The 27,961-nt window shown below is 36.9% G+C and overlaps 1 protein-coding gene across 6 annotated transcripts in view; it reads right to left on the bottom strand.

Annotated features, from left to right (window-relative positions):
• The window catches only part of Grm8 (glutamate metabotropic receptor 8), an 808,292-nt gene that overhangs the window by 108,564 nt on the left and 671,767 nt on the right, over nt 1-27,961 (bottom strand). For all 6 annotated transcript variants that reach the window (XM_028856453.2, XM_028856451.2, XM_028856454.2 and 3 more), the window contains exon 8: nt 26,603-26,739. In XM_028856453.2, coding sequence (XP_028712286.1) covers nt 26,603-26,739 — 137 coding nt within the window. The remainder of the gene's footprint in view (nt 1-26,602; nt 26,740-27,961) is intronic.

Below are 27,961 nucleotides of genomic sequence, written 5' to 3'. Positions count from 1 at the left end.
GTAATGTTTTTTAGAACATTACAAGCAAATAAACACCAAGGATGCTGTCTCTGTGGTTTTCCCCATCATGATCTTGACCTCACTTGCTCCTGTGATCCCTCCTCCCTCTCTTCATCTGAAGTCTAGGAGCTCAGCCCAGTGCTTGGTTGTGGATCACTGCATCTGCTTCCATCAGCTCCTGGATGTAGGTTCTATGATAACAATTAGGTAGTCACTAATCTGATTATAGGGGAAGGTAAGTTCAGTCACCCTCTCCATTATTGCTAGGAATCTTAGCTGGTGTCATCCGTGTGGATTTCCCTAACACCAGGTTTCTCTCTAACCCCCTAATGGTTCCCTCTACCAAGATATCTCTTTCACTGCTCTCCCTCCCTGTTCCCATCGCCCCTCGCTTCCCTGCTACCTCCCCTCCCAGTACCCAGGAGATCTTAACTATTTTCCCTTCCTGCCCCCAACCCCCACCCCCATGTGTGTTCCTCTTAGGGTCCTCTGTAGATGTAACCAACAGTCTTATTAAATAAGAAACACAGAACCAATTTAAAAGAGAAAGCCGAGAGGTCAGAGCTCAGAGCTAAAATCTCACCCTTCCTCCTGCGGTGTCCCAGCTTCCCGAAAGAGAGCTATATCCTGTCTGTCCGTCTTTTTATAGTATTTTGTTCTGCCTTCTCATTGGTTGTAAACCCAAACACGTGACTGCCTCGTCACTGTCTGTATGTACAGCCCCCCAGGTCTTAAAGGCATATGTCTCCAATGCTGGCTGTATCCCTGAATACACAGAGATCTATGGGATTAAAGTGTGTGCCACCACCAGCACACTCTTGCTATGGCTCTAATAGCTCTGACCCCTGGGTAACTTTATTTATTAACATACAATCAAAATCACATTTCAGTACAATTAGAATACCACCACAGTCCTCCTTTTTCTCTAGCTTCTCTGGAGTTGTGAATTGTAGACTGGTTATCCTTAGTTTTGTGTCTAATATCAATTTAAGAGTGAGTACATACTGTGTTTCTGAGGTCTGGGTTACCTCACTCAGGATGATTCTGTTTCCATCCATTTGCCTAAAAATTTCATGATGTTTTTTTTTTTTTTTGCCACTGAGTAATAATCCATTGTGTAAATATACCACATTTTCTTTATCCATTCTTTGGCTGAGGAGCATCTAGGTTGTTTCCATGTTTGGTCTATTACAAATGGACTCTGGTCTGTCAGCTGAGGAACATGAATGGGACTGAATTAGGCTCTCTGAATGTGGGTGACAGTTATGTGGCTTTATCTGTTAGGGAAGCCCCTGGCAGTGGGACCAGGACTTATCTTGGGTGCATGAAATGGCTTTTTGGAACACATTCCCTAGGGTGGGATACTTTGCTCAAACTTGACACAGTGGGGAGAGGCTTGGTCCTGCCTCAACTTAGTATGCCAGACTTTGTTGACTTCCCAAGATAGGCCTTACCCTCTCTGAAGAGTAGATGGGGTGGGATGGAGGGATGAGGGAGAGCAGGAAAAAGGGAGAGAAGGGGAACTGAGATTGGTATGTAAAATAAAACAAAACAAAACAAAAAAATCCAAGGAAGCTGTTGCTGCTAGACCTGTTTGGTGTTTTCAGCTTTGTAAGAATTGTTTGTAGTGCATTGATGAAATTGATGAATTACAAATCATTTATAAGGGACTGTGATCTGGTGAGGAGAAAAATGTACTAAGCAAATGTAAAATCACTATCAAGGTTTCTAGTACTGCAAGAGAATTCTAGGTGAAGAACAAATTAACTCTAAGACATACCATCCCTGAAAAACAGCCGAGAACAATGTCTTTGGAAACTAATCACTCCACGGTGACAACCCAAACCCAAACTCCATCCTTGTTCAGAGTTCCGTTCCATCAGCCCTTATTATTATTATTACTATTATTTAATTTTTGCCCTCAAATTATTTCCCTGAGAGGGACACAAAAGAGGTTCACAATTGTCTAACAAGGAAAAATGTGTGTCTCTACTCAAAACTTAGGGCCTTGTGAAAACTGGTTACTTTTCGTTTTTTGTTTTCTATAATTTACAAGCCTGTGATTCTCTAATTTGCCTCATACAATGAACCTGGCAAAGGGGCTGAGTAGCCATTGTTTGCAAAGAGTTCCTTTTCAACTCATGTTTAACAAGTATGACAGGCTCTATGTAATTGAAGTTTTTTTCCCCTAAGATATACTAAAATTCTTCAAAGAAGAACAAAACTGCTGAAAGTGAATTTTATTTTTAAGTTGTTCTATTAGGAGAAGGAAAGGACACTTGGTATTCCGATCTGAACTGCCAGTCATCGGCATGCTTACAAGCCAGTACTTTTCCAGCAGAGTACGCATGCTGGCACTAGAATTAGAACCACGGGAGGAGGGATGCTTCCTCAGACAGTGGCACTCCGCTAGCTATGATGTTAGAGGAGGGCACTTCAGTCATACATACCGATCCGACAACATAGATTATCCAAAAATGTGGTCTAATCTACTTAGAAACAAACTCTATCATCAACTCAAAAGTGTCAGTGTAGAAGCAGAACAAAAGAAAGTGAATTACAGGCTCCAAAATCCACCAAAGATCTACCAGTTTTTTAGATTTAAACAATACATTTTTTTTTTATAAAAGATCCCTTAAAAGTCTAGTTCTTAAAATTGCTTGGAGTTACCCATCATGTCCTGAAAAGCAGCCCATCTCCATGGAATCAAATTTTCTCTTCAAATTCACCTGAAATGGAATTTTATTTCCTATTCACCTGGATATTCACTTGGACAATTTGTACATTATTTTTCTTTTGTTTTCTTTTTCTTCTTTCTTTCTTCCTTCCTTTTTTTTTTTTTTTTTTTTGGTTTTTCAAAACAGAGTTTCTCTGTGTAGCCCTGGCTGACCTGGGACACCCTCTGGAGTCCAGGCTGACCTCAAATTCAGAGATCCAGCCTGCCTCTGCCTCCAGCATACTGGGACTAAAGGCATGGACCACTTTTACCTTCCGTGCTTTTTTTTTTTTTGGAAACCTTCTTTGGCTCCGGAGTACATTCCACTGTTTCAGTATGCCTGATCTGTAAAACTAATAATGCTTTCTTCAGCTTTCTATTGGATTTTTCTTCCTCAGCTGCTTCTTTTTCATTTAATTTCTATCGATCAGTACATTTCTCATGCCCATCCCCTACATCACATATTTATATTTTTGCCTTCGGTTACTGTTTTATATTTCAGTTCACATGTGCTTTCCTAGTGGGAGACAGTATAAAATAGTATTGGTTGAATGATCCTTGTATCATTGAGCATGAAATATGATATAAAACTTACGTTTCTGTCAAGTAAGGCATTTCTTAAATAACATTGAGACTCCAAGTAGCAACCTACTCGCAAAGTAAGTCATGCTCATATCATGAATATAAAATAAACTAGAAATGAGAAATATGTCCTATACTCAGGTAGCAACTCAAGCAACCCACAAAGACTAGAAATCTCTAAATATATTTTTATAAGTAGAAACAATGAATAATTTACAGTATTATTTCTATTATCTACTTTAGGAAAGTTGAAGAGTTCTTGAAAAATACCATTCTTTATTTGCCTGCCACCAAATTCTAAAACTATTAAAAAATTAAGGAGCGTTCTCTCATTTCTTCCCAACACTCCCATCTATAAGAGTAACCATGATAGTATTACTCCTACCTCATCCATCCTAGGGGAATTAGATATAGGGAAAAGCAGCACACAATTTATAACTGTTTATGGAAAATGGATGGCAAATTAACTTAAATATTCATCCCATGTTTGGAGATCTCAAAATGTCATTTCTAAGATGCTTATCTCTTTTTTTAAAAATAAATCTAGTCATTTGCAGTAGAACTACAACTACCCCTCCAGGAAGCATTTTGTGAAGTTGTTTGAAATTCACATTGACATATAGGAGAAGGACATGAAGCATAAATTTGTTACATCTCTCCAAAATCCCCAATCACTAAAAGTTTAGATGTACAATAAAGAATAAAAATAACAATATTATTTAGGTATGCAAATACAAATGGAAATTGCAACAATACTGATTTTTAAAGATAAATCCCATGAATATGAGAAGTCTCTATGCTCACAGTCTTAAAGATAAAATAAGTCAAAAATACACAACCTAAACCTAGGGCAAAAACCTAAATGCAAGAAAGCTTCAATGAGAGCAATTTTCCCAAAGGGAACTCCTTGAAAACATACCACGAGTTGGTAATTACTTTGAGTAGTATTCATCACTAAGTTGGATACCGGCATGGCCGATTATAAGGCTTTTGGAACAAAAAGGGGGAACAGAAAGAATGCCAGAAAAATTGGAGGAATGTGACATACTATTTTCTGGACAGGATATGGCCATTGCTCTCATGAATACTCACATTAGTTGTGATTACCTGCACCACAAAGCTCCCAACAGAATTCTGGATGCAGGAAGACCTCATAATTCCATTCCTGCCTGTGGGATTATAAGCAGCTAAATAATGGTCTCCCGTCCTCCCTCCAGAAACTATTGGCAGTGAATGCATGCTGGGTGAGGGAGATATTTTCATCAGTGTTGTAACCACAGAAGAAAGAATAGAAAATGTGAGTGTGTGCAAATGTATTATGTATAATATATTTATTATGATTATTTTATAATAAATGGAGTGATAATGTGGGTCATAAGATATATGTTATAAAGTAAGAACCAGAAATTGAGTTGTATATATTTGGATGTGGAGCAAAAATTCATCACAGCAAAAAAATTAAATTTCAAAATTATATCATAAGTGCAGATATTAGGAAAAGATGAGAATGAAATGGAAAGCAAAATCTAATACTATATTTTTATTTCTTTTCATTAGCCTATTAAGAAACCTAATAAATTAAAGATTTAAAACATAAAAATGTCTAAAGTTAATATCACAAATTATCATAAAATAAGGGATATTGTTTTCCTGTGAGACTCCTATGGTCTGCAGTGATGCAATTAAAATATTTGCATTCTACTCAAAGATTTTTTTCTAATATCAAACCAAATGAAAGGATAATTAAAAACAAACAATGTAGCATTTCAGAAAATACTGCCATCATCACCATCTGATGTGCATTTTATATAAATATAATATATATATATATATATATATATACATATATATATATATATATATATATTTCTAGGTTTAGAAAGTTGTGCCCATTCAATAAACCAGTGTGAGTGGTGTGTACATATAAACACCAGACTTGGGATGAGTCAGAGGCAGGAGGATCAGAAGTTCAAGCTTATTATTAGCTGTATACCATGTCCAAGATAGAACAGGATATAATAAACTGCTTCAAAGCAAAATAAATAAGTAAAACTCTACTTCGAACACATCACTGTTCTTACTAGAATAGTGAATGCTTATCAATAACAAACATAAGCAAATAGACTGCTTTCAGCTGGGGTGTGCTCCTTCAACAGTTGAGCATAGAGATTTTATCTTTACTCACTGAAGGGCAGCAAGTGGTCCAGTCACTGTGAACACTGCATGGCATGTGAAACACAGAATGCACTGTGTATGAAACAAAGATACAATTAATGTAATCAAGGCAGAAAAACAACCACTTACTTGTATGAATATATCCCAAAGACAAATGTGAACTTCCCTCTTCTTAGGAGCTCCACTTTTCCCTGCATATTATATGCAGTCAGTAGAGAAGTTTTATCTGCAGTACAGGGCTCTTTTTATTCTTTTATTAAAAATAAAATGTTAGGGCTGGAGAGATGGCTTAGTGGTGAGGAGCACTGACTGCTCTTCCAGAGGACCCTGGTTCAATTCCCAGCACCTACATAGCAGCACAAAACTGTCTGTAACTCCAGTTTCTGAGACCCAACACCCATGGCAAAACACCAATGTACATGAAATAAAAAAAATAGATTTTTTGAATGTAATATATTTTGATTACAGATTCTCCTGCCTTTACTCCTCCCAGTTCCACCCACAAACTCTCTCTCCCACCTCTTTCTGTCTCTCATTAGAAACCAAACAGTTTTCTGAAGGATAAAAAAATATAATTCATTATAATATAATTAATAGACTATAATAAGATAAAACAAAAATAAACACACTGAGATAGGGCAAAACAAACAAACAAAAGGAAAAGAGCTTAGAAAAAAAGACAAGAAAAGATATAGACTCAGAAACACACTTGTTCACACACTCAGGAATCCCATTAAAACAAAACTAGAAGCCATAATATATATGCAATGGATCTACAGGGTAAAATAATAAACAAATAAAAAGGAAAAAAAGGAAGGAAGGACGGGGAGGGAAAAGAAAACTGAAAATAAATTAAAAATGAAAAAGAAAAAGTCTCGACAGCACATTATGAGATAATGAAACTCCATAGATGCCAGTGAGTTGATTTTTTTGTTGATCATCTACTGTCAGCCATGTAGCCTACTACGTTTCCCCAGTGAGTCTCCTTTGGAGAAAAGTGAATTTTCATTTGCCAGTGGTTATCAATTAGAGATCATTTCTGGTTTATCTCCAGTAAACACTGGAGCATGTGTCTACTTCCTCTTTTAGCTCTAGTAACACATCTGGTCCAGACCAGTGCAGGCCCTGTACATGATGTTTCAGTCTCTGTGAGTTCATATGTGCACTAGCCCTGTTGTGTCTAGAAGGCCTTGATTCTTTAGTGTCTTCCATGCCCTCTTGCTCTTAAACTCTTTTTGCCTCCTCTTCTACAGGGTTCCCTGAGACCTGAGCGGAAGGATTTTATGATGCCATCCTGTTTAGGGCTGCATGATCTGAGATCTCTAATTGTCTGCATAATGTCTGGTTGTGGGTCTCTATGTTTGTTTCCATCTGCTTCAGGAGGAAACTTCTCTGATGATGGCTGAGTAAGGCAATGATCTTAGTATAGCAGAATGTCAGTAAGAGTTATTTTCTCAGTACTTCCCTTTAGTAGAGCAGTACTATTTGTTTTTTTTCCCCTAGGTTCCTATTACCCTAGGCTATCTATTCTCAGGTTCTTGGTCACCTAGGCAGGATCAGGAATGGGTCCCATCTTGTGGCATGGGCCTTAAGTCAAGGCAGATACTAGATAGTTACTCTTACAAGTTTTGTGGCAACATTCCCTAGCATATCTTGCTAGCAAGACATCATTGTAGATAAAAGAGTTTTTGTGGTGGGTTGATATTGATGTTTCTCCTTTGGTAGTATGCAGAGTACCTTTCTTATACCAAAGATGCTAGCCCATAGGGGTAAAGGCTCTTGATAGGCACCAGCTCAACTTCTCCATATTCAATGAGCTGTGTAGATTTTGTCTTAAGCAATGGGGTCTTGCCATCAATCAGTTTGTAGAGAGCAACCTACAGCCTTGGCAACAGCCTGGGTTGTTCTAGATTCTCATGGGACTTCTTTGGCCTGCCACTCAATTATATTGTTGTAACCCATTCCCTATACTAGAAGCTTTACTTGGAGACAAGACATAGCCAACTGGGGCTCTGTCTCCCATTATATGGTGATTTCATTAGATCACTTTTCTATGTGTATATATTTTAGGACACTTCTATTGCATTAGTTTCCCATATTACTCCTCAAAAGGCACTTAATTTTAGTTGTCTCTTTCAGTATTCCATCCCTCATCTCCCTCTTCCTTTGCCTCCCCATTTTCCAGGTCTCCCCTTCATCCATACCATCTTAAGTTTCTTTTTCCTAGGGAAATTTGTCTCTCCTCTCCAGTCCCTTATTCTATACTTAACCTCTGTGATTCTATGGATTGTAGTTTGTTTTCATTGACTTAAAAATAATATTTACTTATAAGCAAATGCATACCATATTTATCTTTCTGGGTGTGAGTTGCCTCACTCAGGACGATGTTTTCTAGTTCTATCCATTTGCCTGCAAATTACATGACTTAATTTTTTTAACAGCTTAGTAATACTCTATTGTGTAAATGTACCATATTTTCTTTATCCATTCGTCTGTTGAGGTATGTCTAGGTTGTTCCCAATTTCTGACTACTGTGAACAAAGCAACAAAAACAAGGTTGAGCAAACATCTCTACAGTAGGATTAAAAGTCCTTTGGGTATATGCCCAGGAGTGATATAGCTGAATCTTGAGGAAAATCAATTCCCATCTTCCCAAGGAACTGCCATACTGATTTCCAACTTTGGCTGTATGAGTCAGCACTATCATCAGCCATGGATGAGTGTTTTCTTACTCCACATTCTGGCCAGCAAAAGATGTACCCCATGTTTTAACTAGGTTATTTTTTCATGAGATCCAGATTTTTGATTTCTCTATATATATTTTGAGTATTAGCCTTCTATCAGATATGTAATTAAAAAAAACTTTCCCCATTCTGTAGGCTGCCACTTTTTCTGTATGATGGTGTCCTTTGCTATGTAGAAGCTTATCAGTTTCATGAGGCAGAACTTTGTTTTAAATATTAACTGCATAAATCCTCATATGTTCCCTAATGTGTGCAATTGCTGGTTGTTGTCTGCTTTTGTTTGTTTGTTTTGTTTTGTTTTCTGGAAAATTAAATCAATAAGTACTTAGAGATCTGAAATCTACCAAGGCCACTTAAGTTCTATTATTTCTCTGTGCTTTTCTTTTTAAAAATTAAATACAAAATGCGTTGTATTTTTTTCCTTCAAATAATAATTAAAAAGCTTTAAGGGACTATTTTGCAGACTGGTCTAGACTACATCCATTGCTGGGGGTTAATGATTGACTTGGCTGCTAAGGCATGACATTGACACTTCCTGAGGAGTACCGACTCTGTTAGGCAGAAATAGCATCACAGAACTCACAGTCCTATGACATTCCTACTGAATCCAAAGCTCCGTCCAAGAACTGGCTTGCTACCCCTTTGATTTGTGTGGTGGTTCTTTATCAGCAGGTAAATTTGTGCTGCCATGGGGTACCATAGCAGTAAGCAATTGATTCTTTAAGAAGTGAAAGAAAATTTGATTTTAGATTCACTTGTCTTCATATCTAATGGGGTAAAAAAAATGGATATAATTTAATAATCATGGAGGAGCCAATAAATCACATGTGCTTGTGTACACTATATTTTTGACATTGTGAGATCATGGTACTCATATTTATGAGGCATCATCTCCTCAGAAAACAAATACAGTCTAGTACCTAAGGCATTGAGAGTTTCACTCATTTTCATCTATTTATGGTTTTTTATTCTGATAACTTAATTTCTAATTTTAATTTTAAGACTTTTAACCAAGCACACTTCTGCACTTTCTTATTGTCAACAACATCCTTGACTTTCATCCCCACAACTCTCAGATGGTCCAAAATAAGAAATGTGGTGTAGGCAGCTAGTATAAAATGTGTGGCAATCTTCCACAAATGTGAGAGCTGGGTAGTTATGAAGAAAGGTTTCTATTTTAGGAGTCTTAGTCCCTATGTCTTAGTTAGGGTTTCTATTGCAGTGAAGAGACACCATGACTATGGTAACTCTTATAAAGGAAAACATTTAGTTTGCTAGCTTACACTTTCAGAGGTTTAGTCCAATATCATCATGGTGGAACATGGTGGCATGCAGGCAGACATGGTGCTGGAGAAGAAGCTGAGAGTTCTACATCTTGAGGTACAGGCAATAAGAAGTATTTTTAGACACTGAGAATAGCTTGTGCATAGGAGACCTCAAAGCCCACCCCACAATGACACTTTCTCTAACAAGGCCATACCTGCTCCAAAAATGCCATACCTCCTAATAGTGCCACTCGCTATGAGTTTATGAGGGCCAATTACATTCAAATTAACACAACTTGTAAAGCCAGTACACTGTGGGAACTGGGTCAGGTACTGTATAATATCTCAAATGCGTATTTCCACCAAAATGTTGAAAGTAATAAAATAATTTTTAATATTACTCACAGAGGCCAAAAGAGGGTTAAATTTGTATCATAGAGCAGCGTGCTTCCCTATCCCTCTTAATATTTCGAATGCATTCAACTGTCCTCTGTTGCTAGAGTTTTCCTGCCTTGCCCACAGTCAGGACAAATCTTTGTCACCCGCCAGTCCCACAGCCGCTCAGACCCAACCAAGTAAACACAGAGACTTATATTGCATACAAACTGTATGGCCGTGGCAGGCTTCTTGCTAACTGTTCTTATAGCTTAAATTAATCCATTTCCATAAATCTATACCTTGCCACGTGGCTGGTGGCTTACCGGCGTCTTCACATGCTGCTGGTCATGGCGGCAGCTGGCAGTGTCTCTCTGCCTCCGCCTTCCGCTTCCCAGAATTCTCCTCTCTCCTTGTCCCACCTACTTCCTGCCTGGCCACTGGCCAATCAGTGTTTTATTTGACATACAGTCCATCCCACAGCAGTCCTCATGTCTTTTCCTTCCTTTAAAACACTAGTAATTGTTCCAGAATGTGCCTGATTTTTTTTCTGTTCTTTTATACTATTGGCAGACTCCTTTACTAACCCTTAAAAATTTCTATGAACCTTTATAGGCCCAGGGTATGTGTTCCCAACAGTCTAAATAGATGGAAGGCAAACTTTATTATCAAAGCCTCAACATAGATAAAATAATATACTATAGTCTCAGTCTCTACTGTGCCTACTGATCTCCTTCTAGGTCAGTAAGGCAGTCTTCTTCAAAATTACAAAGTAAAAACAGTCTTTGACTCTGGCAAAGCATCCATATCAAACCTGTAATCCCTCAGTGTGTGACCTTCAATGTTTACCCTAGCTGTCTTGTTCTAGTAGGAAATTATATCCATAATTCAGAACCTATTTTCTGTCTTTGTCCATCAATTCTTTAAATTTCTAGTAACATTTGAGTGCTTTAGATGTAACCTCTAGGAATAGAATTTTGAGACATAAGCAATTCAAGAAATTCTTTCATCCACTCTGATTTGAATAATGGTTACTCATTTTTAATACATCAAATTCAAAATAAACAAACTGTGTGATAGACTGTCTAGCCAAAAGAACTTTTTAGAAACTATTGATTTAGTGTATTCATTTAAAATTATTTATTTTTAAAGTAACTAAAATCAAAATAGTATATTAACCCAAATAATTATTTTTTAAGAAAGTGTGTGTGTGTGTGTGTGTGTGTGTGTGTGTGTGTGCTTGTGTGTATGTGTAATGTCCATATGGGTGCCCACATGAACATTACTATGTGTGAATACAGGTATATGTGTTATGGTACAATTATAGGTGAGATGATAACATTGATTATGGATCCTCATATTCCTCCTTGTTTGAGACAGTTTCTCTTACATTTCTGCTGTACATGCTATGTCACCTGGTCTGGAAGTTTCTGAAGCCTCTCTGTTTATTCCCATGTCCCTAAGGGAGATGTCATTACAGACACTCTTGATACATGCCCAGCTTCTTTACATGAGTTCTGGGGATTCAAACCAGTTGAGCAGCAACTGTTTTTACCCACTGAACCATCTCACTACCCCCAAGGCATTATTCTATTCTCCACAGCAAAGTTTCCCTTCAACTTTGGTATAGTATCCCAGAAGCAACCACTGATACAAACCTAGTCATCTTGAAATGCCTATAACATGTCAAACTTCAAAAAGCTATGAAGTGATACTTCTTTCTATGTCCTATATGATGATACATCCCCAAAGATACAAATATGACATTTTACACTCCAGTGGTAAAATCTCAGGAACTCATCTGCCTCACAAAACTATGGCATAAAGCCAAAACATAATTTGGAGGCAACTTAAATATTCATTGAAATGTCTCAGCAGTGACAAAATATGAATCTCAATAAAACACAGATAGACCACTATAATTTCTTAAACTCTTGGATTTCCCCCATCTTAAGCATATTTTGTTCCATAGAAGAGCTCTTAAATGTTCCCACATAGTCAGGAAGTGATGGCATGTGCCTTTAATCCCAGCAATCCAGAGGAAGAGACAAGTGGATCTCTGTGAGTTCGAGGCCAGCCTAGTCTACAAAAGTGAGTTCCAGGACAACCAAGACTGTTACACTGAGAAATCATGTCTCCCAAAACAAAAACAAAAATATTGCCACATCATCATTTTGTCATTCTCTCTCATTTCCCCCCTCTGTCCAGACATGTGTCTTTCTCACTCTGTAGATTCCCCCTAAATGTCCTGTCTTTACTTTTTTAAATCTCAATTTCCCACAAACCCCAATCAGTATTCTTTCTCTATCTTCTTCTGTTTCATCTCCTAGATGCATTCCTTCTTTTCCTAGTCTTGTCAGTGTGAATCAGTCAGGCTGTTTGAATTATTACTGGTCCTCTTGCCAGTCATCACCCCACTTACAAACAGCAGCAATGATTCTGTTCTAAAAGACAGAGTAGGAACTCCACAATAGTGTATAATAATTGTTCTTGTTATATATGGACAGCAATGTTTATCCTAGATGATTGGAAAGAAATTAAAAAGATAATATATGATATAGTATATATAATTGTATATAAAATACTGTCAGAATCTAAGAATACAATGTATATATTATATATTTTATATTTATAGAATATTATATATTTAATATTGTCTACATCAGAAAAGTCTGTCAGATTATATATATATATATATATATATATATATATATATATATATATCTGACTCACACTTATTGGCCAAAGAAATAATAATGAGATAATACGCAAGATACTTTGGTAAGGATTATGCACCCCCACTGCAAGCAGTCTCTAATTAGAATGTCGATAAGGTAAAGGAGAAGGCTTTGCAGGAGAGGTCAGTTGTTCTGGTGAACATTAGCTAGTGCAGTGGAGAGGGACACAGCTTGGCTTACTGTGCCTGCAACTCCAGCTGAACCGTATACTTGCCAGGTGGTGAGGAGGGCAGAGGCAGCCACTGAGCTCCAGAACAGCTGCTCCATTCTCTCCTTCCACTTAATATTTGGGAGTCTGGGCAGTTTGGAGGCAGCCACGAGGGAGCACTAACAGATGGATGCCGTGCTGTGGAGGTGCACTCTTGAATGGAGAGATCTTCTTTTACTAAAAGCAATTGTATTTATATGCTTTAAACATGATCTATTAGGAAGCTGGAGAAAGAGACATTCATGAAAAAAAATAACGTTCTTTAATTTGAGTTTTTAATTCATTTCTTTGTTTCCAGTAGTATTTCATACAACATATCAGCCATAGGAGAGCAATTTGGCTGACATCCAAAAGAGGAGGGGGGAGAGAGAGAGGAAGGGAAAGAGAGAGAAATAACAGGATAATTTTGTCTTTTCGTTGTGGCTTTATCTATTTTAAACATATCGTAGTCAATTGACAAACATAATGAAATTTCTCAAATTCAACCAACACTAACTGTGAAATACTTCATTTTCAAGTACAATATGAGAGTTTTTCCATGGGCATAACCTTCTATAAGATAGCTACAGAAATTCCTTTTTCCTTCATTTCATAAAGAGAAATAAGAAACAAAAATATTATAATTTATTTTCATTTAAACAGATTCAAATCCAGTTTTGACTAAAGTTATACTTGCTTCAAAATATGTCAAAATTCTCCTAAAGAACAAAGGGACAAATTAGAGTTTGAGGGTTTTCAGTGTTTTTGAGTGACTGGTATTTTGTAATCAAAAATATGATGCCCTCCACCAATAATAGATTATAATTACATAACTTGTTGAAGTTTATCAAGTATGTTTTCTTAACCTCAAAACGTGTTTTATCTTTAAGAAAATATTATTTTAAAAAGAAACCCTTAAATAGTAGGAGCTGTCAATCCATAGATGATGGAAGATATCAAAATACTTGCCTGTCAGCTTTGGGACATTAAGAGTGTCCTTCATTTTTCCAGTGAACTGTGGCTAAGCCTAGATGTCTCTTACTTTTATCCATTACATGATTCACTTCCATATGCTAAAATATACTACTTAAGGGAATAGTAAAAGTTGGCTACTTTAACAATAAGATATTTATGTGATACACTGATTCGGTAGTTATTATGGAATTATCAAAAGGTTTAATGTTGTCCCTGTCTCATATTTCCTAAACCTTCTTAAAATGTTAGCACATTAATATTAAGTTCAAGTAAATGTCCCAGAAGGCTGAGGCTATAGATCAGGGGCAAAGGACTCATCTAGCATGTATGAGGCATTGGCTTTGCTTCTCACTAAGAATATATTATAATTAAGGTAAAAATACATTTTTCAATAAAAAACTCAACTAAGACATTCACATTCACTGATCAAGTAGCACTAATAAGTGATGATCTTCTAATAAGTGATGACCATCTTTTTAAAATCGAACAGATGGATAAATTTAATCTTTATAATGTCCAGTTGTGATCAGGACATTTATTTCCAGTGTCTGATTCTAGATAAAGGAAGAAATCCATAGTTAACATTGCTTCAACTTTCCTTCTGTACCCTTAGTTCTTCATGAATATTCTCCACATCTTCTGTCTGCTTGGGTGCATTTCACTCCATATCTAAGCCACATCCTACCTTCCTGTCACTTGTCCAGAACCTTCTAGGATCCAGAATTATATGTGACTTCCTAGAAGCTGTCCCCACTTTCCTTCTGTATTCTGAATACATACTATGTGCCACTTTTTCCTTGTTTGCTACATCCAGTCACCAACTTCTACTTGACGTTACTTCTCCAGTATTTCTAAAAGCATACCTTTGGGATCATATATGTGTGTGTGTGTGTGTGTGTGTGTGTGTGTGTGTGTGTGTGTGTGTGTGTTTAAATTTGACCTATGTTCCCAGTGGCTGACTGACTCTAAATAGTAGTTATGACTAATCATAATTACCTTTGAAAATAATGGCACTTGAAGTTGAGTATTATTCTTTCCAGGTCTGTGAAAAATTGTGTTGGTATTTTGATGGGGATTGCATTGAATCTGTAGATTGCTTTTGGTAAGATTGCCATTTTTACTAGGTGAATGTCTTGATGTTACAAGCTGAATGCAACACATTTTAGATGGCATGGTGGGAATTCCAAAATCACTTTATTTTTTTTCTTTTTATGAGAATAAAAATAAAGTTGTGTTCATCTTTATTGCTCATTCATAGCCTGATTTTCTTTCAACTAGGGCATCACTAAAATGCCTCAGGAATGCAGGCCTAAACTATCCTTTTATGTTAATGGAAAAGTGTTTTTCAAATTAATTGAAATTTCATAAGTCATATTAATATTATTTACTTGTCGTTCTTCAAATTCAGTTTGTCCAATAGAAGAACCCTCACCCTCCTATCTACAGCACAGCCCAAATTTTAAAGCAGGTTATAAAACCCCAAGAATAAAAGTAAGTTCCATGTCATTTTTAATAAATTTTAACTTTTTTTTATTCCACTGAAAGCCAACACAATTGCTATAGCATTATCCTCTTACATTACAGGTTTGGTTTTCACAGATGGTAAAGGATCTTCTTTAAATGCTCCAAGTTGAAAATGGGAGATATGTGACATCACACTATGATCAGATACCAGCCTCCATTCTGTGAGGATGCATGATTGGCTCTTACACTTACACATCACATAAACAGACAGAACATGCATTCCAGCCCCACCCTAGACATTTGAAAAATCCCATTGAAAGCCAGAGGTTTGGAAGAAATTTTAGTGAACACAAGGAATTCTTAACTTCCCAAGCATGGCAGTTAAGGCACTACATATTGAGTTAATAAGTCACAAATCCAGCCAAGGGTTAATACCTTAACTCCAAGTTATGTTGTCTACATCATTATAATAGTCACTGGGGTCTATTAGGGGTGACATCTTGTCTCAGAACTGAACAAAATCCCATCTATCACAATTTTCAGAAGTTGTATTTAACTCTTTAGTATAGAACACTATACTAAAAAAACAGTGTTGCATATGATATCTTCAAGTTCACTCAGAGACAAGCATTTGTAATCTTAGGCAGGTGGGTGAGAGAACTGTGGACAACCTACCTGCCTGATCTGTCCCTCCTTAATCATTGACAACTTTAATGGGAATGGCACAGCTAGACTACTGATGCAGTCAACAGGCATAATAACTTCATCCTTTAAGATTTTATGCTCTTGCCGGGCGGTGGTGGCGCACGCCTTTAATCCCAGCACTCGGGAGGCAGAGCCAGGTGGATCTCTGTGAGTTCGAGGCCAGCCTGGGCTACCAAGTGAGTTCCAGGAAAGGCGCAAAGCTACACAGAGAAACCCTGTCTCGAAAAACCAAAAAAAAAAAAAAAAAAAAAAAAAAAAAAAAAAAAAAAAAAAAAAAGATTTTATGCTCTTGCCAGCTAGTGACCTTTATCTACAGCTGGGGACTACATATTTTATTCGTGAATCATACTTCTGAGTTCTTACTTGTAATTCTCTTGTACAGTGTAGATTTCACATAACACTGATGATTCCTTTGAGCTTTTAAAAGTACCATAGGATACAGAGTCTACATACATTTTTGTAACTCTACAATATGAAATGATTTATGCCAGCAATTCTACTGCAGAGTATCATTTTATGTTTATAACCTTATTTTAACCTTACTTATTCTATGCATTGTGTTGAAATCTAACTTACTTTACTCTTCCAAGGTTAGAATCATGATTGGAAACCATTTTTTCCTTATCTTTACTACTTGATAGTTCCCATAACAGTCTGGAAGAACCATCTTCATTTATCCTTTTTTGATACTGGTGTAGGGAGGCATTTTCTAATTTGCCATACCATTCTTCACATCATATTCTTTTTTGTGTCTTTTCCAATTTGACCCCATCATTATTTTGTTATCATTAGTTATCATTTTCTGTGTTATTTTCACTATTATTTGAAGAATTCAGTAGTCCTTTGTGACTTAGGATTTCAATAGGCCCCTGTGAATTCCCTTGCTCCTGTACCAAAGGATATTTTAATGACCAATTTTAAAAAATAAACTAGTAAATCCCCTTAATATTATTAGATTGCCATAGGAATCTGCCTCAAGCTAGATCCAGATACTGAATTTAGCCTTTAAACTCATAATCAAATTCAAACATAGTTGATAAGGAATAGCATTGCAGAGTTGGTTATGTCCTGGATGGAGGAAAGAAACTCTTAGGAATCTAGAAGCGTATGAAATTTAAGAGATCCAATATGTACAGAAAGGTATAGGACTTACAGGGCCCCTCTCCAAGGTTATACAGTGAACAGTTGTTGAGGAAAGGGTGATAGAGCTGCCTACACGTTGGGCATCAAGCTCTAGGGACATAGCATTTGTGAATCATCACTAATGATGATGGACTTTTCAGTGACAAGTTACCCTTGAGTCACTTGTGCTCTTTTAAGTTCACTCTTCATCTATGTCCCTATAAGAATTTCCAATAAATGTATTGGTTTACAACCAAGTTAGGTTCAGGTGGAATCCTTTACTTGTTGTGTCATCAGTCCTCTGGATGGAAAAGGCATGTCTCTGCAGACAATGCCACACAGTATAGTACTTTATAAAAGAACAGCACAGTTTAGCCATTTACTCTACTGAACAACTTAGATGGAATTTTCCAAATCTCTTTAACCTTTCTTTCTTGTGTCTTAATTTGCTTATTGTCCAAGGATAAAAATTATCTACTGAGTCCCTTAAATTTTTTTTTTTTTCTGGGAGAGGCAAGGTGAAGTGAATCAATCAAAAATTACATAAAACAAGAAAAATAATTTTAATTAAAGTCTTTTCCTAATCTGATGGGTGATGTTATTCTGTATGCTGTAAAAATGTGTTGCTATGATTGTTTGATAAATAAAGCTGTTTGGCCAATGGTGAGGCAGAATAAGGTTAGGTGGGACATTCTAACTAGAGAGTGAGAAAGAAGAAAGACAGAGGAGATGTTGCTAGCCTCTGCCAGGAGAAGCAAGATGTAAAAGTACTGGTAAGCCACAAGCCATTTGGCAAAATATAGATTTATATAAATTGGTTAATTTAAGATATAAGAGCTAGTTAGTGAGAAGCCTGAACCATTACACCATACAGTTCATAATTAATATAAGCCTCTGTGTGTTTATTTGGGTCTGAGTGGCTGTGGACCAGGCGGGACACAGGAAAACTTTCAGCTACACTAATTCATAACACAACCTTTTCTTTAGACAATATACTTTTTGCTGACAAAATGTACTAGTAGATTCAAAGCTGAGCATATTTTATTGAAAAGCTCACGATACTTTATACCATGCCTAAAACTGTCCCCATAGTAGTAGAGACAACACAAAATTTACTTTCCAGCCATCTTTATTCATTTCCTACAATGTTCTCCCATCAGATTGGTCTCTATTCTAGGAGTTCTGGGTCACTCATCTTGTTAAATATATCACTGTCTTTGATTGTTTTTGCAAGAGTCTTCACCTGTATCAATGCGCTGACCTCAAACATCATGAAATCCTTGTGTAGGAGCAGGGGGACTGCCTGTTGAAGGATACTACTCCTCAAAGATAAGTATGGGAAACTGCTCAGAAATTCCAAGGACCTCAAGAATGCATAAAGTTGTACAAAAGTCATGTGAAGAAAGAAATGCCAGTGGGAATGATAAAAATTATGCCACTATAATCTTATCTGGGCTCCATAAATGTATCCCTCTTCATTCTGAGTTGAACTTTGAACTTCTTAGCTTTTATCTGGGTTGAGTACACAAATATTAGAAATAGATCCTCTATTCTAGAGTTTGCGCTTGGCTTCCTTGATGATATGTGAGTACTTATGTTACCTACTGACCCCCCATTAATATTCTTAGAACCTATTCAATTTTACTCTTCTGTGAAGAAGAAGGCAGGGAAATTATGACTATAGGGCTACTCTGTCAAAATATTCAAAATCTAGAGCATCCCTGCTGTAGCTTCACTAGAATTTACTAGCCAGCTAGATAAGAGCAAGATAGTTCTCCAATTTTCCAGTCTTTCATCCTGCATAGAGCATTTCCTTGAGAATGTTGTTTCTATTTGGATATTAAGAATTTTTACATGAACAATAATAACAAAAATGATGGATATATCAAGGCCCATGAAAGAGGTATATGTTTTCCTTCTTTTACTGTATATCACTGCTATTTCAGAGATGGCACTATGGATTGAATCTGAGACAGCTTTAAACTACTTCTGCACCTACCAAAGCAATTTCATAAGAGAGGTATTTTATTCCAGAATGAATGAATGAATAAATGAATATGTGGATAGTGAATAAAGATAGCTGAGTGCATAGGTGCTTTTTCCAATCTGATATTTTCTTACAACAATTTCTAGGCACAAAATTAATTTAAGAAATATTTTCAATTTCATCTGTGTAACAAAACTTTATAAAGTGTTTCTGGTTGGAGATATCCACCAGAGTCTCTGAATGTCCCAAGAATTTTATTTGATCTACCCCTAGATAGTCATTCTTTTACTGTTGTTCCTCAAGTGTATGGTAGCTCTTAATACATTGCAAGTCTTTTGATATCTAGAAATACACATTATTGAATCACATATCCCTCAATAGATTACCATTCTGTCTAGCAGAAAGTAGTTAGTGAATAAATAATAAGTTCATAGGGCATTCCATAGTCAATGTTCATTGATCATCTCTCATAGTCAACCTTCTTGTAGAAAAATATCAGTGTATTATGAATGAATATTCAATAAATATTTACTGAATGTTGAGCCTGTCAAGAATATAAGGATATAATTAAAAATTTAATTAGCATTTACTTGGCATGTCAATATATGATTTTATCAATGCTTTTTATATCATAAAAAGATATATAAGAAATAATACTAAAATGACTTTTTAGGGCTGATTAATTGATGCCTTAATAGGTATCTATTAAATAGGCATCTATTTAGTAATATAATACAGGTTTTAAGATTAACCATCATATTACAAGGAAAATAAATCAAAGGAAGTATTTTCTTAGTAGTGCACAAAGGCAGTAACCAGAGTGGCATTTCAGGACCTAGGATTATGTAGAAGGTCAGTTGGAACTAACTGCCATTTGTGCTTGTAGGAAAGGAAGTGCTATATATAATTATCTCATATTGGCGAATTTTGACATAGGGAATCCTGGAGAGTAACATAAAACAGCATTTTCAGGTGCAAGCTACATTGCCCATAGGAAAACCAGGACAGAAGGAAAATGAGCAACTCCTAGGAATCAAAGTAAGTGAGTCTCTCTTCAAACACTTCCTGCTCCATTCAGTTCATCACTATTGCAAGACTACTTTAATCTTCATTGCACCAGCTTTCGACTGCATTAAACTAATGAGTTTAATGATTTTGGTTAAACTTGCTGACATTTACCTAAAACAACAAACCCTTGAGGCAAAGTTATATATGCAATTAAAATACCTGTTATAGGGACTACAACAGAGGCTACAATCAAGCAACTTAATGGAGTTCATTGCCACTAGAATTTTTTTCTTAAGTTTCTGTTTATGAATTTGAATGATGGAGGCCATGTTATGTTTTTGTATAGTATATTTTGATAGATTGTTCTTAATGAATAGATACAACTTACCATGGTATATCACCTTCTTTTAAAACCATTCAATACTCAGAATATCAAGGCAAGAATCAAAAATTGCAGTTTTCATATACTATTTCTATCTAACTTCATGTTGAAGAATCCATCTTAAGTCCTTGTGGGTATGCTAGTTATTCTGTGAAAACAATATCATCATCATCTTTACTTAGCTCTCAATATGTATCTATAATTTCCTACCATGTCTCAATGACTCCAGGAAGTAGATATTATAGTTTTCATGAATATTATGAGATGTAAAAACAATATGCTAGAGGTCAAGCAGCTTTGTAACTACAAACTTTCATTCTGTACAATGACATGACAACGCATTTAGCAGTCATAGACACTTTTATCCCTTTAACAGCTGAGAAGTCCATTCATAGCTCAGCATTCACAGCTTCATCAGAAGTCACTCCTCTAGAGAAGCTTTCACTAAGCAATTAAGTCAGGCTCAGAGACACCTTTTATCTCTGCAATACCCTCCCAATAGAGTCTATACAATGAATAATCCTGATTGAGTCATTATTGAGATACAGCCATCTGCTACTATTTTAGTTATTTTATGCATTTATTTTATATTTATTTTCATTTAGTTTAATAAAATGACAAGAAAAACAAAGCAGGCAAAAATCTGTGTTGTTCTCACAGTAATTCAGAAAAAATGTCTCTGTTTAGAAGCATACAGTAGTGAGGCCTGGGTTATCTTTAGACCACCCAGTAACCTCATTGCTCCTTCTCCCTGTGGACTCAAAGCAGCATATGGTTGTTTTTCTTGCAGTTTAACTCCTCTGCTTAGCCCAAACCTCTTGGTTACAATCTGTTTTGTAATCCCTATAAGGATCACTTGTCTCTTGAGACATACATTCTTATCAAAATAGAGACCTGAATTGCCATTTCACTCCCAGGAAAATTAAAACACATTTCACTTGTAGACCAAGATTCCTGGGTAGAAATCCTATATCAAAATAAGCAATTACACTAAATGATTAATTAAAATTGTATGTTCATTCCAGCAAAAGGAAAAAGAAACAGCAATATTTCCAACAATAAGGATGATACTTTTGAGAATCAAATGTATCTGAGACATTTTCTAGGTTAGAGAATGGCTTGCTTACTTCAAACATCCATTCACTTCACTAAGATGTATTCAGGAAAGATTTGCTGCACTTAGATGTGCCTGACCATCTACTGTGTATGTGGAAAATCGTTCCGTGCTTGAATTCAGCCAGAGGAAAACAAAGCAAAACTGGTTCTTTGAAAACAAGAATACAGTCCAATAAACGGCTGATAAATGCTCACCATTGAGAATGTGAAACCAGTTGTAAATCTGGTTTAATAGAATAAGGAGAAATGGCAGATACGGAAAATAAATCCTCCTGACTGTGCTCTCTGACAGTGATTCCAGGCAGTGGACAAGACCAGTAGGCATCTCTCACCAGGCTGCCGTGCCGAACAATCTGTGGATGCCTTCATCAGAACACCTGTGTCTTTACATAAGCAGCTCTGGTCTGAGTCTGTGCCCACTCCTAACATGGAGTGTCTTAAGGCAGAAACCATATATCCACATCTACATCCATGAAAACTCTTAGCAGCACAACTGAGCTTATCAGGATCATTAAACAGCAGTTCTTATTACTCCCACTGATCTGAAACTCTGTACCCTTTGAGCACAGAACAGTGACCACAAAAAGACAAAACAAAAATAATGCTGCTTTGCAGATTTCAGATTTTTTTCTTTCCAAAGCAAAAAAGCACACTTCACTGTGGCTCAGACTGCCTCAGACTTGACTTAATGCAGCCCAAGAACTATAATGCTGTAAGTACTTGACCAGCTTGACCAGGTATCTGCTCCACTGTGGGCCTCCAAGAGTCCTGGCACAGAAGGGTTCTCTGAAGAGTCTACTACAGGAGTTGTGTGGTCATCACATGCCAAAGTGTACAACCAAGGTTAGCCTTGGACTCATGATCCTCCTGCCTCTGCCTTCTTTAGCAAATTCTATCAGCATGCACTACCACAACTGACTTCAAATTTTCTACAGGTGTTGATTTAAATGTCTGTCACAAAAATTTTAGAGTAGCACAAAGGTTATAAATTTGCTCATTAATTTATTATAACTATTCAACATTGTAATCTTGTATCAAAACAGTATGTTATATGTGTGTGTGTGTATGTATGAAGTAATTAAAAATGAAATTTTATCCCAGCACTCGGGAGCAGAGCCAGGCGGATCTCTGTGAGTTCGAGGCCAGCCTGGGCTACCAAGTGAGCTCCAGGAAAGGCGCAAAGCTATGCAGAGAAACCCTGTCTCGAAAAACCAAAAAAAAAAAAAAAATGAAATTTTAAATTCTGTTTGGAAAGAAAGCATTTGATCGCTTTAGAATAAAACCTTGAAAACCTCTCATCCCCACATAATTGCCCAGATGACAATATATATCCAAATACTACTGGAGGAAGAAGAAAATTATGCATTTATCCTATGCGAAGTTTACACTGTAAGTGCGGAGAAAACTCTCCAACTATCAGAAAAGTAAAAAGAACTGATTATGTTAACATTTTAAGTGCAGGGATTCTCTGTAAGATTTCTTCATACTGTCCTTTCTTCCTCTCTTTTTTCTCTTCCTCCCATCTGTACTTTCTAAAGAAAACTCAAGTGCCTCTTCTCAAAGGACTTCAATTCTCTACTTAACAAAACTCTATCAGAATCCCTCAGTTTTGATAGAATTCTGAGATAAAGAGTAATACATGAGGCAGTGTTTATGGAAATCATGTGCATCAGGAAATGGAGTAAATGAATCCTTACTTTGTTTCATTTAATTTGTATTACAACCATATGAGATAGTTGCTACTATTTTCACCTTGGAGTTTATTAAACTAGGGTAAAATAATACTGTACACTATGCAGATATCTAAGCAGAATGCCTATAAATCAGTGGCTCCCCAAGCATCCCCACTCCTCCTTCAAACAAGAGTCCATTCCAGTTTCTCAGGAGAGTTACATGATTTATCCTGATAGTCTGCAGAATCTAGTCCTTGCTTTATAACTGCCCACCACAGCCTCATTCACCATTGTTCCTGAGAGCAGGAATTTCATTTTTTCAATGACTCTAGCCCTACTTTATTGTAGAAACGATCACAGCCTGTATGAGAAATTGTACAAATTCATTTGATGTATTTATGGGAGATAACAGTTCCAAATATAAAGCATTCATGCATCATTAAATGTACATAAAAGCACAGCTTAAGATTCAATATTAACTTTTAGAATAAACAGATTTTGGATACAGAGAAGAAATATGTATGTGTTCATTTATGTGTATAATTATTTGGGTTCTTGGCACATTATAAGGGCCTTGGTACTATACAAAGTATATGACAGTCCCACGAAATTCATTTTACTATGTAAATTCTTAGCCAAAACAATATGATAAGAATTTTGATGTTGACAAAAGTCAGATAAAAGTTGTTTTGCTATTTAAACCATACTCAAAGTTTTCATTGTCACATTAAGCTTTCTTCACAGAAAATATATTTACAAAGGCTGGCCATAAAAAAGATACCAATTTTCAGATTATAAACAATCTGGGACATTTTCAAAGTTAAGTTTGAATAAATTAATTTGAGTTTCATAACAATATAAGAGTTTCACAAAGAAGCTAAAGTCCTAACTGTGGAGATTTGGAGCTGCCTTTTGCTTTAGCTAGAATCAAAGCTGCCTCCGCACGGCTGAATGAGAACTGTGTCAGCCGTCGGGAAGTCACTTTCAAGAAACAAACTACAGATCTGTAATTTATTATCATCACTTCTTGGCTGTGAACTTGAGTGGCAGATTCAACAAAACTATGTCATTCTAAGAGACATTTGAACATACAGGAGGAGAAAAATGAATGGCCTCAAATGCAAGAAAGCACATGAGCATGACTTGCGATTATGTGGCTTTGAGAAGAGTACTTCATTAAAAGAGTGAATTAAATGCACATTGCAAATATACAGCAGTGGAGAATCATTTTCTAGGTCATACAAAATACTTTTATAGGCATCGTATGGCCCACGGAAAAAAAGTACTACCTATCTTAGCGATTCCTCAGACACTAAGTGGGAGTAAGCATTCTTAATCCTTGGAGAACTGGATTCTTGGTTGAGTAACAGGACACATTCTATATGTGAAGTCAGTGTGTGCTAACAGAGCTGCAGTGACTGAAATGTAAAATAAATCTTTTTGTCTGGGATGAAAGATGCTCTAATCCCTCTCTACCAGCTCCAACCCTGCCCCTTGCACTGTGGGTTTTCCCAGATATCTCTTAACCTTCAAGCTCAGAATGGCATCACAGGCCAAAGCCCCCTATGCTACTGTTGGGTGCCATCATGGAGTATCATGCCTCAAAATCCCAGGGAATTCTTGCTTAATAGGGAGATTCTCTTCGAATTTCATGATGTTACTATTTTTTACAGCTGGGTACTACTCCGTTGTGTATATGTAGCACATTTTCTTTATTCATTCTTCAGTTGAAAGACATTTAGGTTGTTTCTGGGTGCTGGCTATTACAAATTATGCTGCTATGAACATATTTGAACAAGTGTTCTTGTGTTATGATTGAGCATCCCTTTGGTAAATACCTGAGAGTGGTATCATTGGGTCTTGAGGTAGATTGATTCTCAGTTTCCTGAGAAGCCACCATACTAATTTCCAAAGTGTGTGTACCAGTTTGCACTGCCACCAACAGTGGGGGAGTGTTCCCCTTGCTCCACATCCTCAACATAGGCTTTCATCAGTGTTTTTTATCTTAGTCATTCAAACTTTGCAGACAAATGGATGGAACTAGAAAATATCATCCTGAGAGAGGTAACCCAGACTCAGAAAGACAAACATGGTAGGTACTCACTCATAAGTGGATACTAGATATAAAGCAAAGGATAATCAGACTACAACCCACAGCTCCAGAGAAGCTGGGAAACCAGGAGGACACTAAGAGGGATGCATAGATCACCCTGGGAAGGGAAAACAGAGGAAATCTCCATGAGTAAACTGGGGATGACGGGGGGAATATAGGGAGGAGATGGGAGATGAGAACATGAGTGAAAAGGTTGGTCAGGCTGGGGGAGGGATGCAGTGGGAGAGTAATGAAAGAGATATCTTGATAGAGGGAGACATTGTAGGGTAAGAGAGAAACCTAATGCTAGGAAATTCCCAGGAATCCACAAGGATGACCCCATATTAGACTATTAGCAATAGTGGAGAGGGTGCCTGAACTGGCCTAACCTGGTAATCAGATTGATGAATACCCTAACTCTCATCATAGAGCCTTCATCCAGTAACTGATGGAAGTAGATGCAGAGATCCACAGCCAAGCACCAGGCCAAGCTCTGGGAGTTTATTTGAAAAGAGGGAAGAGGTATTATATGAGCAAGTGACTTCAAGATCATGATGGGGAAATCTATAGAGACAACTAAACCCAAGCTTGTAGGAACTTGTGAACTTTAGACCAACAGCTGCAGAACCTGAATGGGACTGAACTAAGCCCTCTGCATATAGGAGACAGTTGTATGACTTGGTGTGTTTGAGGGGCCCCAGGTAGTGGGATCAGGATCTATCCCTGGTGTATGAGCTGACTTTCTGGAGCTCATTACCTATGGTAGGACTCCTTGGTCACCCTTGATGCAAGGAGAGGGGGCATGGTACTCCCTCAACTGAATGTACCAGGCTTTGCTGACTCCCTATGGGAGGCTTTACCCTTTTGGAGAAGGGGGTAGAAGTGGGTCAGGGGTGGGAAGGTTTGGCAGGGGAGGGGAGAGTCTGGTGGGAAGGAGGAATGAGAGGGGGATCTTTGGTTGGTATGTAAAAATGAATAAAAAAATTTAAATAAAAATTAGGGAGATTCTCTGGGCTGACACTGATGAATCATTGCTTGGGTCTGTCAGTTGTCCTATGGGAAAAGATTGAGGCCAGCTAAGTGGCAAAACCAAAACAAATAAATGCCAGCTGCCTTAGACACTGGGATCCCACATCAGACAAGGCTCTAAGTGCATATAGTCCAAATAAAATTAGATTTCTTCTATTCTTATGAATATTGTTGGATTTCTCTGGAGAAGTTCAAGTTTAGTGCTTTAAAAGGAACATTCCCCTTTAAGAGCTAGATACAATAATGCACAATGATGGTGATACTTGCTTTTAGATGAAGTTGATTGGTCCAGTGCCCGATGATTTTGTATTCTGTACTTTTGTTGTTTATCTGATACTGGAAGATATCATAGCGTCCAGGAGCATCTCCATTTTCATTAAAAGTGACAGGTGTACCAGCGCTGCCTATGAAGATTAGAAAAGACTATAAATAAAGTATATGACATAGGCCAGTGGGCTTATTTTCCTCTAAGGAAGAATGTTAGATAAAAATATATTGTGTATACTAAGGGATGCAAAGATTGTAATCCATGCAAGGTTATTCTTGATAGTAAAATTCTTTTACATGAAAATCAACCTAGATGTACATATAAAAATAAGATGGACTTTATTGTATACATTAGAAAGTAAATGATGAGTAGTCAAGCTAAGTAATATATGTACAAGCTAAATAAATAAAAATCAATAGTCTGAATATTCAACACTGGCTTTGTAGAATGTGATTTAATGAGGTAAATGTATGTGTATTGAAATATGACACCTATGGTACAATACAAACTACGAATGTCAACACAAAATCAACAGAACATCCAAGCCAGAAGGCTAAGGTGCTTGACTTAATGGCAAGTTCAGCTCCAATATGAAGCAGGTGCACTTTTCAGCTCCACTACTTTTGAGTAGGTCATTGCAAGCTGCTCTTGGAAACCTCCACTGGGCAAGGCAGAGCGAGCAGTGGAGAGCCCCACTTCACTTAGATCATCAAAGCCCCATGGTTCACTGGGAAGAGTGTAATGGTAGCAGAACAGCAGGATGCAAGGAATTTAGTCTCTTCTAAACTCCATTTCTCTTGGAAGCTCTCATTCTTTCCCTTGATAACTTCTGCTTGCTTTTACTTTCCCTCTTATTAACGTTTATATAATCACAGGTGTAAGAGTAGAACGGAATGAGCACCGCAATGATTTTTCATTCCATCTCACTGCACTGTCTACACAGACTTTCTTTTTCTCTAACAGCTTTTAGAGCTCCCTTCATCTCCATGGATTACTTTTTCTCAGCTGAAACATTCAGTTGACAGAAATCCCTTTACATGGTTCCTATCTTCTCCCTGCAGGCCCTTTTTCCTCAAAGGGTATTAGAGCTAATTTCTCTTCTGTGATGCAGTTTCCTCTTCTTGCTGTCCTTTTCTACATTATAGTCTCCAAATTATATACAATTAACAATGAAATAGGTCAATGTTAAGTATTCCCATTCATTAATGAACTTATTAATTTATTTGAAAAGATAAATGAAATTTATCAACTTGTATATAACTGGAATGAGAGTGGCAGATTGCAACCAGAATGTTTTCATGGGATTTAACAGAGGTGTGTTTATTATAATTCTATTTTTTGACTTTATTCTAAAATTT

Source organism: Peromyscus leucopus, chromosome 3, assembly GCF_004664715.2.
Source record: "Peromyscus leucopus breed LL Stock chromosome 3, UCI_PerLeu_2.1, whole genome shotgun sequence".
NCBI classification, from domain to species: Eukaryota; Metazoa; Chordata; class Mammalia; order Rodentia; family Cricetidae; genus Peromyscus; species Peromyscus leucopus.
This window is presented reverse-complemented; position numbering and strand designations above follow the sequence as displayed.